Source organism: Orcinus orca, chromosome 2, assembly GCF_937001465.1.
Source record: "Orcinus orca chromosome 2, mOrcOrc1.1, whole genome shotgun sequence".
Taxonomy (NCBI): domain Eukaryota; kingdom Metazoa; phylum Chordata; class Mammalia; order Artiodactyla; family Delphinidae; genus Orcinus; species Orcinus orca.
In genome coordinates this window covers 7,455,163-7,467,730 of record NC_064560.1, presented here as the reverse complement: position 1 = coordinate 7,467,730, position 12,568 = coordinate 7,455,163, and the positions used below count along the sequence as shown (strand labels likewise).

Sequence of the window (12,568 nt, the reverse complement as noted above, 5' to 3'; positions counted from 1 at the left end):
TAGATTCATTTGTACTAATTTTTAGATTCTACGTGTTAAGTGTTATATAATATTTGTCTTTCTCTGTCTGACTTACTTCACTTAGTATGAAAATATCTAGGTCCATCCATGTTGCTGTAAATGGCATGATTTCATTCTTTTTTTATGGCTGAGTCTAAGCTTTAATGGTAACCCTCCTTCATCCAGAAGAAACAGAAAGAGAAATAAAATATTCTTAGTAATAGGATGAAGGCTTCACCTGGAAGCAAGGGAGAAGGTAGACAGAAGTTTCACTATCATCCAAGACAGAATACATCCCAAGAAGACTGTGACAGGCCAACCTAAAGCTCCCCCAAGGCACTGTGTGCACAGGGTATCAGTAATTCATTACCAAGCTGCATGTCCCCACCTTTCCAGTCCCCTTGACCTCAGCCAACAAAAACAACAGTAGGAAAAACCAATATTGTAGCCACACTACCTTAAATTCCAGTAGCAGAGGAAACATTTAAAGGGCAGAGTTGTTTTCATGGTGAAGTCTACAACTGGATCTCGTACAAGGAGCCCCGCCTTAGGTCTCTGGTTCATCACTGGGGGGGCCGACAAAGAACTGATATGTTCCTCACTGCCATTCTGGAGCCCTTGCTTCTCTTTATTCCTTCCCTGGCTCCTCTTTTCCTTTGATTCTGCTTCAATTACAGGTCTGTGTGCTTAAAATAATTGGATTCTTGACAGTTTCTTAAAACGGATTCACTTTTACTTTGCTTTTTGGAAATGCTGAAATCATTCTGTTGTAATTTTTCACCATACATGCGCTCAACACATAAATAATTATGACATGAATATCATTTCATTTTTAAGAGACGATTTTGTATGAAGCACACATTTTTTCTTTCCAAGCTTTTTCTTTGCTTCTTATGCCCTTTTAAACACCGGTAGGTCAAGAACACATTTTAATTGTGTAAAATTATTAAAAATATAAAAATACACAAATTAAACTAGGAATCCCCCCTTTATTTCTGACCCCAATTCCTTTCCCTTCTCCAGAAGTGACCACTGTTTACATGATAGGTAAACGTCCCGTCTTATCCATAAGCATTTATATAGATGTATGGATACACTTTTAATTTTTTCATGTAAATGGGATTATATTACATGTGTTGTCCTGTAGCTTGCTTTTTTATATAATAGTATAGCTTCAAAGTCTTATTTCTGTAAAATAAAATACCTTATTATTTTAGAAGATATGCATTATAGCCCATAATAAGGAATACAGATGTATTATACTCAATCTAGTAAACTACTAAAATATAGTTGGGTTGAGAAATTATGAGAAATGCTGCAATATCTTTGAACAACAATCTTCGTGCAGATAAATACTTCTGAAGGCCAAATTCCTGGAAATCTAATTGTGCATTCAAAGGATATGTACATTTTTAAAAGCTTGACTGAGGTATAACTCACATCCCATAAAAGTTACCCATTTTAAGGTATTAGTAGATTTATGTTTATATGATTACTAGTATATTTAAAGAGTTGTATGACTATAACCACAATTATACTTTAAATCATTTCTATCATCCCCCAAAAGAAACCTCATGCCCATTTGCACTCATTCACCATACCCACCCCCAGCCCTAGGCAACCACTATTCCGCTTTCTGTCCCTATAGTTCTATCTACTCTGGACATTGCATATGGATGTAACCGTACACTATGTGTCTTTTGTGTCTGCCTCTTTTCATTTAGCATAATGTTTCTGACGTTTGTTCATACTGAAGCATGTATAAGTACTATGTTCCTTTTCATGGCTGAATAATATTCCATTGCAATGGACATACCATATTTTGCTTATCCATTCACCAGCTGATAGACAATTGGGTTTGTTGGTTCACACTGGAAACTATAGCACAGAAGAGTAATCATCAGCAGTGGTCACACATAATAACCAAGTGGAAAAGGAGGTATGAGCATAGAAATAACAAATTTAGAAGAACACAACAGTATGTTCAAGAAAATACAGAACCAAATGTCTCAGAGAATTCACTTGATGATTCTTAGTAGAAAAAATTCCCAGTATGATCCTACTAATTATATAAGGTATCGATAAGGCATACCAGACTCTGGTTGGCATTACCATCTTGCTGGGAAATCTAAGGTCAAGTGGGAAGATGTTCCACAACATCCCCAATTGATAATCAGACTGCATTTTCTCACCTGGGAAAAAAAAGTAGAAATTATAATTGTGAGACTGTGAGGCTAGCTCATAAAGATTTTATTTACCCTAAAACCTTAGAATAAAACACTTCATTTTTCATTATACTAGTAAATGTAAGCCTGGAAGTAGTATTCTAATACTTCTTTTAGCTGTACTGTAGCATTTTAAGTCTTACCAAACATATTAATTGACCTCTGTCTTCTTTCAAGTCTATGACTACTATTGTAGGGAACATACAGTGGTCCAATGAAATGGACTGACAGCCTCAAAACTGTCACCTTGGAAAATTGCCTTGTTATTCCACTTTTCAAATTATTTTTGGAGCCCACCTTCTTCATTGGTCTTTGGAGTTCATGGTATAAACCCTAGACATAGCAAATCTTCACTGCTCTGAGTAGATTTAATTTTTCAAAAGACTCCAAAGACATTAGGAGTTGGGTGACTAAGCTCAGTAGTAATTTGGGGGTGGAAAATAAGGACAAAGTATAGAAACTTCACTCTCCAAGCTATTTCTACCAACAGTATAATGCAGTCATGTGTACAGCTTCCCAAAGTGACTTCTTTGAGGATGAAGTTAATTTAGCTGAATAAGCAAAATAATTTCATGGTCATACTTATGACATGTCATGTGTGCTCACAAGCACTAAAAAACGGCCCTTCCCAAAATATATCTCCCACTGTCCTACCAAGCTACCTAAAATTCAGAATACTTTGATCTGTAGAACGGATGGCTGTTGCTAAAATACCATATATTCTAAGCAAGGTGTAGCATAATACCTTAGCATGAATTTGCTTGACAGAATAAATCATCAGCCTTGACTGACACAAGGCAAGAGGACATAACTGATTTGGGGGGAAGGCCATCAGAGGGAAAGCCTCGAACCACCTTCTAATCCTTGAATCGAACACAGCACCCACTCCCCTCCAATTCCACACAACCGTCTGAAACACATCAGCCAAACACAGATGCATGGTCCAAGCGTGTGGTGATTTTTATTAAGAATAACTTTGGTTCTAAGAATTCCACCCTCAATTCTGTAATACTTTCCATTAAAAACAATTATACAAGAGCAAATACAAAAAATATTAAATTATGAAAACAAATCCATTAAGGCTCCCTTTATATATATTATATACACTCAAACAAGTCAGAATTTTTCAGAGTAGAAGAATAAAGTCAACTGTGATAGCTTAGAAAGCAACGCTACTCGGAGACTAGAAAACACGGAGCTATTTTAAGAAAACCGCAGAGTGGAAAAACGGAGCCATTTTTCTCAAAAATTGGCTCAAAGCACAAAACTGCTTGGATGTTCATGAGTCCTAGGGGTTTGGACTGTACAGTATGAAAGTGTGGAGGGAGAATGACGCCTTTTTAAACTCAGGCTTATAAGCTGAGCTGACCTGGCATTTCAAAGAGCTTTTCTATCTGGACATTCCACTGTCTAGTGAGGAGACATTGCTTGACACTATTTACAAGTCTTCTTTTGGCCAAACCTTGGACTGCTAACCACTAATAATTTTGCAGATTTGTGAGTGAGACTGGGAGGGAAACGCTCTTGGAATTTATTTTTTCCCAGTGAAGAATGCATTCTAGGTAAATTCTAGGAACAGAATTGGTCTTTCTAAAGGAGCCTGTTAGGGCCCTTGAGAATTTTAGCAAGTGGCAGAATTGCTTCAAGGATACAGAATCTAAAGATCTTACATATCCGGTTGGATTCAAGGCTATGAGCTACTCCTGAATCTTCATTTTACAAATTGCATCACTAGTCCACATGCACAGGGGCAGAACTGTAGTCAACGTACAATCGGAAACGTACTTTCAAGATGATCGGTTAATGCTCTTTCCTCTCTGAAAAGGAAGAAGGATGGAAAAAAGGAGTTACCATTCCATCCTTCAAAAGTAAATTATGATAGAGCAACATTGTACCTTAAGCACCTCATATTTTATTCAACTAATACTTGCTGATGAGAGAAATAATCCATTTCAGGTGTAATCAACATGTTCTATGACTAGCAGTATATTATCTATGCATTTACTTTTGTCTGTCCACATCAGGGGTGAACAGGAGCCTAATCACCAACCATGAAAACTACAGAATTCCCACAGAAAGCTACTTTCTACTTAGGCTTGTTAAGGATTCAAAAGCTCGGGATCCAGCTTTCTATGACTCTTGAAAGAAATTATAAGAAGAGCCTTCGGGGCTTCCCTGGTGGCGTAGTGGTTGAGAGTCCGCCTGCCGATGCAGGGGACGCAGGTTCGTGCCCCGGTCCGGGAAGATCCCACATGCCGCGGAGCGGCTGGGCCCGTGAGCCATGGCCGCTGAGCCTGCACGTCCGGAGCCTGTGCTCCACAACGGGAGAGGCCACAACAGTGAGAGGCCCGCGTACCGCAAAAAAAAAAAAAAAAAAAAAAAAAAGAAGAGCCTTCAATGTAGGAATTACCGGCTGAACCGTTTCTACAAAGAACATACTGAATCCACACAAATTCTTCCAGACCACCCCAAGCAGAACGTCCCCCTGCCCATCCCGGCAATAGAAAAGGGATTTTGCGTTAAGAATCTGGCTGTAGTTGGTAACGCAGGGCTCACATGTGGAGTACAGCATGCCAGCTGGAGAGCACCAACTGAGCAGCCTCCCCTTCCCCTCAGCTGTTCCTGAGAGATCAACAGTAGTCACAACATCATCCTTACGAATGCATCACCATCACAAAGGTAGTGGTGAACTAGCCTTTCTTCACAAGAAAAAAGGGCAAAGAGCTAGGTGACCATTAATCAGAAAATTTCAAAGGTTGGCTTCAAATAATATTAAAAATGTATAAATGCTATATATCTTCCAAATGGGCCTCCTTGAGACCAATCTACATTTGATTCACATTAAAATACCCAGAGAACTCTTCCTTCACAGCTCCACATGGGAGCTTTCCCCATACTGCTCTCAGGAGAAAACAAAAGATTTGGACCCTCTACTTTTGACATGGAGGTTGGGTTATACGGACTAGTTTTTATTCCTCGAAGGAGTGGGAGATTATTTCACATAAAAGGCGTGGCTGAGCAAGAAACTTAACAACAAAATAAAACAAAACCAACCCCCTAACAGTTATCAAAGCAAGACATGGATTTATATGATGGACCTTCCCTGAAGTAGAAGGTCACCGTGAAGCATCAGGGAACCAACAGGAACGGAAATAAGATCAAGACAGACGTTTACGTAGTCTTGTTTATGTATCTCTTTGTTCCCATATTTTTAAAGTTCCTCACTCTATTTCTGAATCTTAATGCCGACAAAGGTAAGAACTGTGTTCAACATGAATATTAACATTCTCTGGTGTTAAGCCTAACGTGGGTGAAAGTGTAAATAGACAAGAAAACAGAATTTACAAACAGTGGGTATAACAGATCAAACGCATTTCTGCGCGATCTAAATTACTGAATGGGTAACTAAAGGAAGAACGAAACACATTTTCTTTACACTTGAAAAGAAAAAAGGCTCCGTGCCCCACTAAACTTGGCTTGAAAGAAAAACCAAGTAGTGCAACTCTCAGGAATTTATGCCAGTGTCCTCTTCCTTTTTTTCTTGTTGTTGTTATTTTTTAAGTCTTTGAACACACAGGTCCATTATCCCAACTTAAGTGCTGGGCAACGTCCTTCATGTGGCGAATAGGAACTGCAACAGTCACAGGTGTAACCGATCCAACCCGTATGGTAGGAAAACCAAAACCAAACTCTTTTCAAAGTAACAGTTCTCTGCTGGCTGGGATTCTCTCCAGGGGCTTTGGCCCTGAGGTTAAGTACTGGGGAGGCCCCTGCACACACTTTTTGTGTGCGCTGGGCTGGTGCGCGGTCTCTGCAGCCTGGACCTACGACTCCTGGGCTTGTGCCACTTCTTGGCCTGTTCTTCTGAGATTGCCTTTAACCTTCACAAACTCTGGGGCATTTTCTTGCTCTTCGCGCAATTTCTGCTTCTCAAGTTCAAGCTAAACAGAATTCAGAAACAGGAAAATTATTTACAAATGGACAGGATTTCCAAAAACACTGTTCCTCTTTCCAAAGTCCCTAACAACTCCATTTCCCAACGGAAGGAAGTTTCTCCTGGTCTCCGCTTTAAATATATTTGTATCTTTACATACGTGGCTGGATCTAGGTGCTGGGGTAAGAATTCTGCACAGGAGCAGCAGCTGACTGGTTGTTGCTGAAATACCGAGGGATGACGAGAGCCTAAAGATTAAGGCTAAGACTTAAAACAGGACCCGAGGGCAACACGCACTTGCTCCACAGTCTTAAGTGAAGCTGAACTTCACTCAAGTGCTTGAGCTCCCAGCACTGGGCTGTGCATTCTGTGATATTCCCTGGTTTTGGCTTTGCCTCCTGAATCCCTTCTAGGTCCTCAACAGAATCCTTCCCTTTATCTTGAGTGTATTTTAGTCCATCTGCAGACACCTGTCTCAGCTTTTCCTTTCATGGTATAAAAACATTTACATCCGACGTGTCTGGGAAATTCTGCTTGTTCCAGCACCCTTTATTTCTCAGGACAAGGTAAGTCAGAGAAAGACAAGTACTGTATGATCTCTCTCACATGTGAAATCTAAAAACAGTGAAATCGTAAAAGCAGAGGGTAAAATGGTGACTAGCTAGGGGAGTGCGAAAGATGCTATTTAAGGGTACGTACTCGCAACTAGCAGAGAAGTAAGTCCTGGAGACCTAATACACAGTACGGGGATTATCGACAACAAAACGATTATAAACGTGAAAGTTGCTGAGAGACTAGAACTTAACTGTCCACACCAGCTAGAAGAAATGATAATTATATGATGCGACAGAGCTGTGAGTTAGCACTACGATGGCAATCATATTGCGATACAAATGTACCAAATCAATACATTGTGCCCCTTAATCAACAACAACCGAAAAAACACCTTTCACCCCAATCACCCCTACCTGCTCCAACTTCTGCTGCCGTTTTAATAGTTCTATTTCCAAGTCAGATTTCTTCTTTTGTGCCTCCTCTTCCTTCTGCTTTATTACTTGATCCCGTTTTCTCTTTTCCATCACTTTCTGCAGCTCTGGCTTATTCTGAGGGGCAAGTCCCCTGCAAAAAAGCATTAACAAATCACTTTGCTGTACACCTGAAATGAATGCAGCACTGTAAATCAACTATACTTCAAAAAAAATTTTTTAATTAAAACTAGTAAAAATAATTTTTTTAATTAAAAAAATATTTAAAGCATTAACAACATTTAAAAGTTTTAATCTAGTGGATGCATCTTTCATGAATAGAAATTTTAGGCGTCAACCACAGAAGAGGGGTCTCGTGACTTAGCGTGACTGTGATGCCTACCACCAGCTAACGGTCGACACTGGGAGCCTCAGAAATCCATGAGCATGAAAGGAAGCGCAAGAGCACCTTCCAACAGTAAGCAAAACCCATCGCTCGATAAAATCATCCTGAGCGCCTACCGTATGCCCGACGCTAGGTCATGCAAGGGAGGTTAGTGCAGGAGGTTTGGGTGGGGAAGGTGGGGAACAGCATGCTCATTCGCTGGGTGGGACGGTCACCCACCATGGAGAGGAAGATGTTGAAGCTTCCCAGGCTCGAGCCCCTGACCCCAAGTACTAAATGCAGCCTCGAGAGAAGCTAGCACAGACACTTCAACAACCAAATGGCCCAGAAACCTCTTCCAACCCTTCACGTTTCGGACTTGGGAGAGGATTCTTGCGCATCTAGAAGGCACGTCCAAGGTTCCATCGTGGCTGGGGGCGTGGCCCTGGAGAACCTGGATCCTGAATCCCAGCCCAGTGCTCTGGAACCATTTCAACTGCTGACAACACACGGAAGTCAGGCTTCAGGGGACCTCGACACTGGGGAGAGATCAATCAGGCTGCCATCTCTTCAAATGGGGCGAAACAAAACCCAAACTCGGGCCATTCCCTAGCAACCCTCATCTGAAATGTCTCAAGCAGGTCAGGAGAAGGACGACGTTCACTGGCATTTTCGCAGGTGGGATTTCTGTCTATGTTAAAGGTCAGCTGGGACTTGCCTGGTCTCCATGTCCTCGGCTAATTCCTCAGGATTTCTCTAGTCCGGGCTCCCCCTCTTCACCATCCTCTCTCTCTTGAGCCAGTCTCCACTAGCCCCTGAGTCATCTCAACTCATTATTAACTTTGACAATAAAAAAGAAACCAAAAAAGAAACAAACAAACAAAACAAACAAACAAACACAAAGGGCTTCCCTGGTGGCACAGTGGTTGAGAGTCCGCCTGCCGATGCAGGGGACACGGGTTCGTGCCCTGGTCCGGGAAGATCTCACATGCTGCAGAGCGGCTGGGTCCGTGAGCCATGGCCGCTGCGCCTGCGCGTCCGGAGCCTGTGCTCCGCAACGGGAGAGGCCACAACAGTGAGAGGCCCGCGTACCGCAAAAAAAGAAAAAAAAGAAAGAAAGAAACAAGCCACAGAACAGGAAGAACGCTATCAGTGCCAAGCAGCCCAGGGGGTGAGTGACATTGCCATCACACGTGTCCACACATGCACACGTGGCCTCAACCAGCACCGGTGCTTTTCTGGGCTGCGGGAAACCGGTGCTGCTGAAGCAGCCTCAGACCACCGAGGTGGCCTGTGCGCCTCCCCACACGCCTGCTGACCTTGCTGATGACACCTGGGAGTCTGTAGCTCAGGCCGGTCGACCTCCGTGGCTCTTCTCCACTCTACTTCAATCAGCTAATGCGACTAATCAACTAGGAGTCATGTGAGTTGCCGTTAACTGAAAGAATTTCCTTTTGAAACGTGCCCTGGCTCTAAGAATCTCAACACCACCCTTGCCTCAATCTCTTTCAAGTTCACCCTATCACATCTGTAAAATAATCCTCGGTGTCACACTTCCACATCTATCTAGTGGTGATTTTTTAAAATGCCAGCATCTCTCCTCTCTACCTCTTTTTAAGATCATAATAAATGATTTTGCAAAGTTGCTGTTTACACAGTAACCGTCAGTGGATTCCATCACTGAAGATAAAGGACACAGAATTAAAATAACATATATGTCTTCCCTTTCCCAATTTTCATTAGCAGAACTTTCGGTTTTAAAAAAACAGAAAGCGGGGTTTTCCTGGTGGCCCAGTGGCTAAGAATCCGCCTGCCAATGCAGGGGACACGGGTTCGAGCCCTGGTCCGGGAATATCCCACATGCCGCGGAGCAACTAAGCCCGTGTGCCACAACTACTGAGCCTGTGCTCTAGAGCCTGCAAGCCACAACTACTGAAGCCCGCGAGCCACAACTATTAAGCCTGCGTGCCACAACTACTGAGCCTGCGCTGTACAGCCTGTGAGCCACAACTACTGAGCCCACGTGCCACAGCTACTGAAGCCCGCGTGCCTAGAGCCCATGCTCCGCAACAAGAGAAGCCACTGCGATGAGAAGCCCGTGCTCCGCAACGGAGAGGGGCCCCCGCTCGCCACAACTAGAGAAAGCCCTCGCGCAGCAATGAAGACCCAATGCAGCCATAAATAAATAGATTAAAAAAAAAAAAACAGAAAGAAATATTAAGCTCAGCCATATTTCCAGTGAAATAAAAGAGACGGGTTATTTTTGCAATTTACAACTTATTTCACAGTTATTAAGATTGTATGAGGAGGACAGAAGTATAGACAGACTACTCTGGAAATTAAGTCTTACTCAGTGTAATAAGAAAAGTTGCTTATGGTACTTCACTCCAATAGACTTAAGTGTCATTGAGCACCGGAAAATGTTTGTAAATAATCTGAGTAAAGACCCACGCAGTTGCATGACTATTAAAAAGTCTCAGGATGACAGCACAGACAGAGTTAAGGGATTTAAATTTTAGGATTAAGAATTTAGCTACCTGCATAATTTAAATTTCAAACTATAATTCACTGGTGAAATTAACTTCAACCGTTATTAAGTGCTTCTGGCTTATGCAAAAGCTGTTGAACAAACTCTGATGTATGACGCGTTAAGCTGGCATTCTATCACAACACGTGAATGGGTTTAACTAATATATGGTATGCGTTTTCTGTTCAAAGATTTTACACAGTGGTGCAGTAAGATAAAATATTTAGTAACACAAAACTCAGGAAAATGGTGCTTATATGATAAATGTCCTACACTTATAATAGTCAAGAAGTCATACAAATTTAGTTAATATTTTATCAAGCAGCTCACTTAACTTTCTATGCTGAATGGAAAAAGTCAAGCACTGCCTATGTGATTCTCTGAGTCTAAAACTAGATCAGGCTGCAGAGATAGCAAGACAGAAATAAGCTCCAAATTTCATAAAAATTACAGTATCAGTCTCTGCATGACAACGTTGATTCTCTTTAATCAATTCAGTTAACAAGAACTTTCAATCCCTTTATGACTGACAACTGCTTACGACCTGGGGGCTTGGTACCACCCAAGACCAACAGTTATTCCCGAACTGCTTCTCGTGACTATCACAGCGGACCAAGCCGATTTTTAAAATTAATATGTGCTCTTTGAAAAAAAAAAAAAAAGAGAGAGGTTAGGTGTTATATACATACATGCAAGATAAAAAGTGAAAGCAGGGCTTCCCTTGTGGCGCAGTGGTTGAGAGTCCGCCTGCCGATGCAGGGGACATGGGTTCGTGCCCTGGTCCGGGAGGATCCCACATGCCGCGGAGCGGCTGGACCCGCGAGCCACGGCCGCTGGGCCTGCTCGTCCAGAGCCTGTGCTCCGCAACGGGAGAGGCCACAACAGTGAGAGGCTCACATACCGCAAAAAAAAAGGGAAAGCACACTTAGACTCTCCCTGTTAGACATCTACGGGGTGCACCACTTGCACTGTAATCTAGGTGAATGGTGGCCCGGAAAATTGTACACGGTAGAGGCCCTGCACCCATTCCTGCACCCACAGATCACTCACTATTTAGAGTGTGCCCCACACTCTCTAGACCCTTATCGGAGTACAGAAGTGCCCAAATTTCGCCATGTCCATAATGCGAGACATTTAGGTTGTTTCCAATTGTTCCCCATTGAACGCAATGAGGCGGGGAGCTTCCTTGTCCGTTTATATCTCTCCTATCCAAGCATCTCTGCTGTCTACATTCACAGAAGCAGAATTGCTGGCTAAGCGTCTGCACATTTTGGATTTGGATGTGGACCGTGAAACTGCTTTCCAAATAGGCCGCAACAATTTGTACTCCCACCACCACTGATGAAGACGTACAGACGATGTTTAAAGGTCCGTTTCACACTTCATATAAACCACTGAACACATTCAGGGGCCGACTGGACCGGTCTATGTTCATGCCACTCCGCCTCCACACCGGCCACACTTGAACCCGTAAAAGGGAGAACGCCTCCAGAGCCAGGTCAGCACGGAGGCAGGGGCAGGACTGGCGCCAACTCTAACACGACACGCTCCCTCCCCTGCCCACCCAGCCACACACCTCCTGGCCTAATATTTTTCTGTAGCGGGGAGGGGAAGGGTTGCCTTTGACTTTCAGGCCCTTGATCTTGAATCTTGGAATCTCCTGGTTTGGCCTGCCCTGCTCCACGTTTATGACTGAGCCATTTCAACCGGCGTGGATTCAAATGTAAATATTTCGACCTCAACTTCCCATATTTTTTTTCCACGTTGCACGGCAACAAGCATTTACTGAGGATCTACCTATTTGTCTAACAAAGAACACCAACTGAAGAGTGACCAAAAACACAGGGACCTAGAAACTGTCGACTGAAATGCACAAGCCAAAGAGCCACTGGCAGGGATGTAGAGTAGTCGGGCATTCTCTGTTTGCCCCAGAAGTACTCTTTTTAGGGAAGACAGATTCTCTCTAAATTATATTGGAAATATTCTCATTTTTTAAGACCTCTTGAACACTGATCTTTCAACTACCAAAAATAATGCCTCTTGCAATCTGCCTTGTTATAGGAACAAAGAATCCGAGAACCTGACACAGGGTCTTAATCGTCAGACTTGGTGGTAAACTGTGACCAGATCAAATTTTAAAGACTTTTAACCTGAAACTTAACTGGGTCCGAAAGACAGCAAATAGAGGAGCAGAATGAGATACTTGAAAGAGTGCAAGATACGGCGTTAGAATACCTATGAGGATATGCTCTCCTAAGCAAGGCAACTCTTTGGACTGCGACAGGTCTTCGAGTGAAACTGTGGCCACGCAGAGCAAAAGCTCCACAGAGCCTGTTTCGTGTACATCTCAGTTCTCTCTCCCTCTCCTACCCCTACCCCTTCTTCTCATTTATATGGTTATTAAATTTGATTCATCGCTGTCTTTAATTTAAACTGCCTGTAATTCTATGTTGATTTCTACCCTTTTTTTATTCCAATAAAACTATCATGTGAAATTGAAAAGACTCTTCAGCCAATGACTCTTGAGTTTCC

General features: G+C 42.6%; 1 protein-coding gene across 7 annotated transcripts in view; it reads right to left on the bottom strand.

Moving 5' to 3' along the window:
* Window positions 1-3,162: 3,162 nt before the first annotated feature.
* Window positions 3,163-12,568, bottom strand: part of FAM107B (family with sequence similarity 107 member B) — an 87,193-nt gene continuing 77,787 nt past the window's right edge. For all 7 annotated transcript variants that reach the window (XM_049706554.1, XM_049706550.1, XM_033403435.2 and 4 more), the window contains exons 3-4: window positions 7,128-7,278; window positions 3,163-6,166 (exon numbers count right to left, since the gene is read on the bottom strand). In XM_049706554.1, coding sequence (XP_049562511.1) covers window positions 6,050-6,166; window positions 7,128-7,278 — 268 coding nt within the window. In that variant the 3' untranslated portion in view covers window positions 3,163-6,049. The remainder of the gene's footprint in view (window positions 6,167-7,127; window positions 7,279-12,568) is intronic.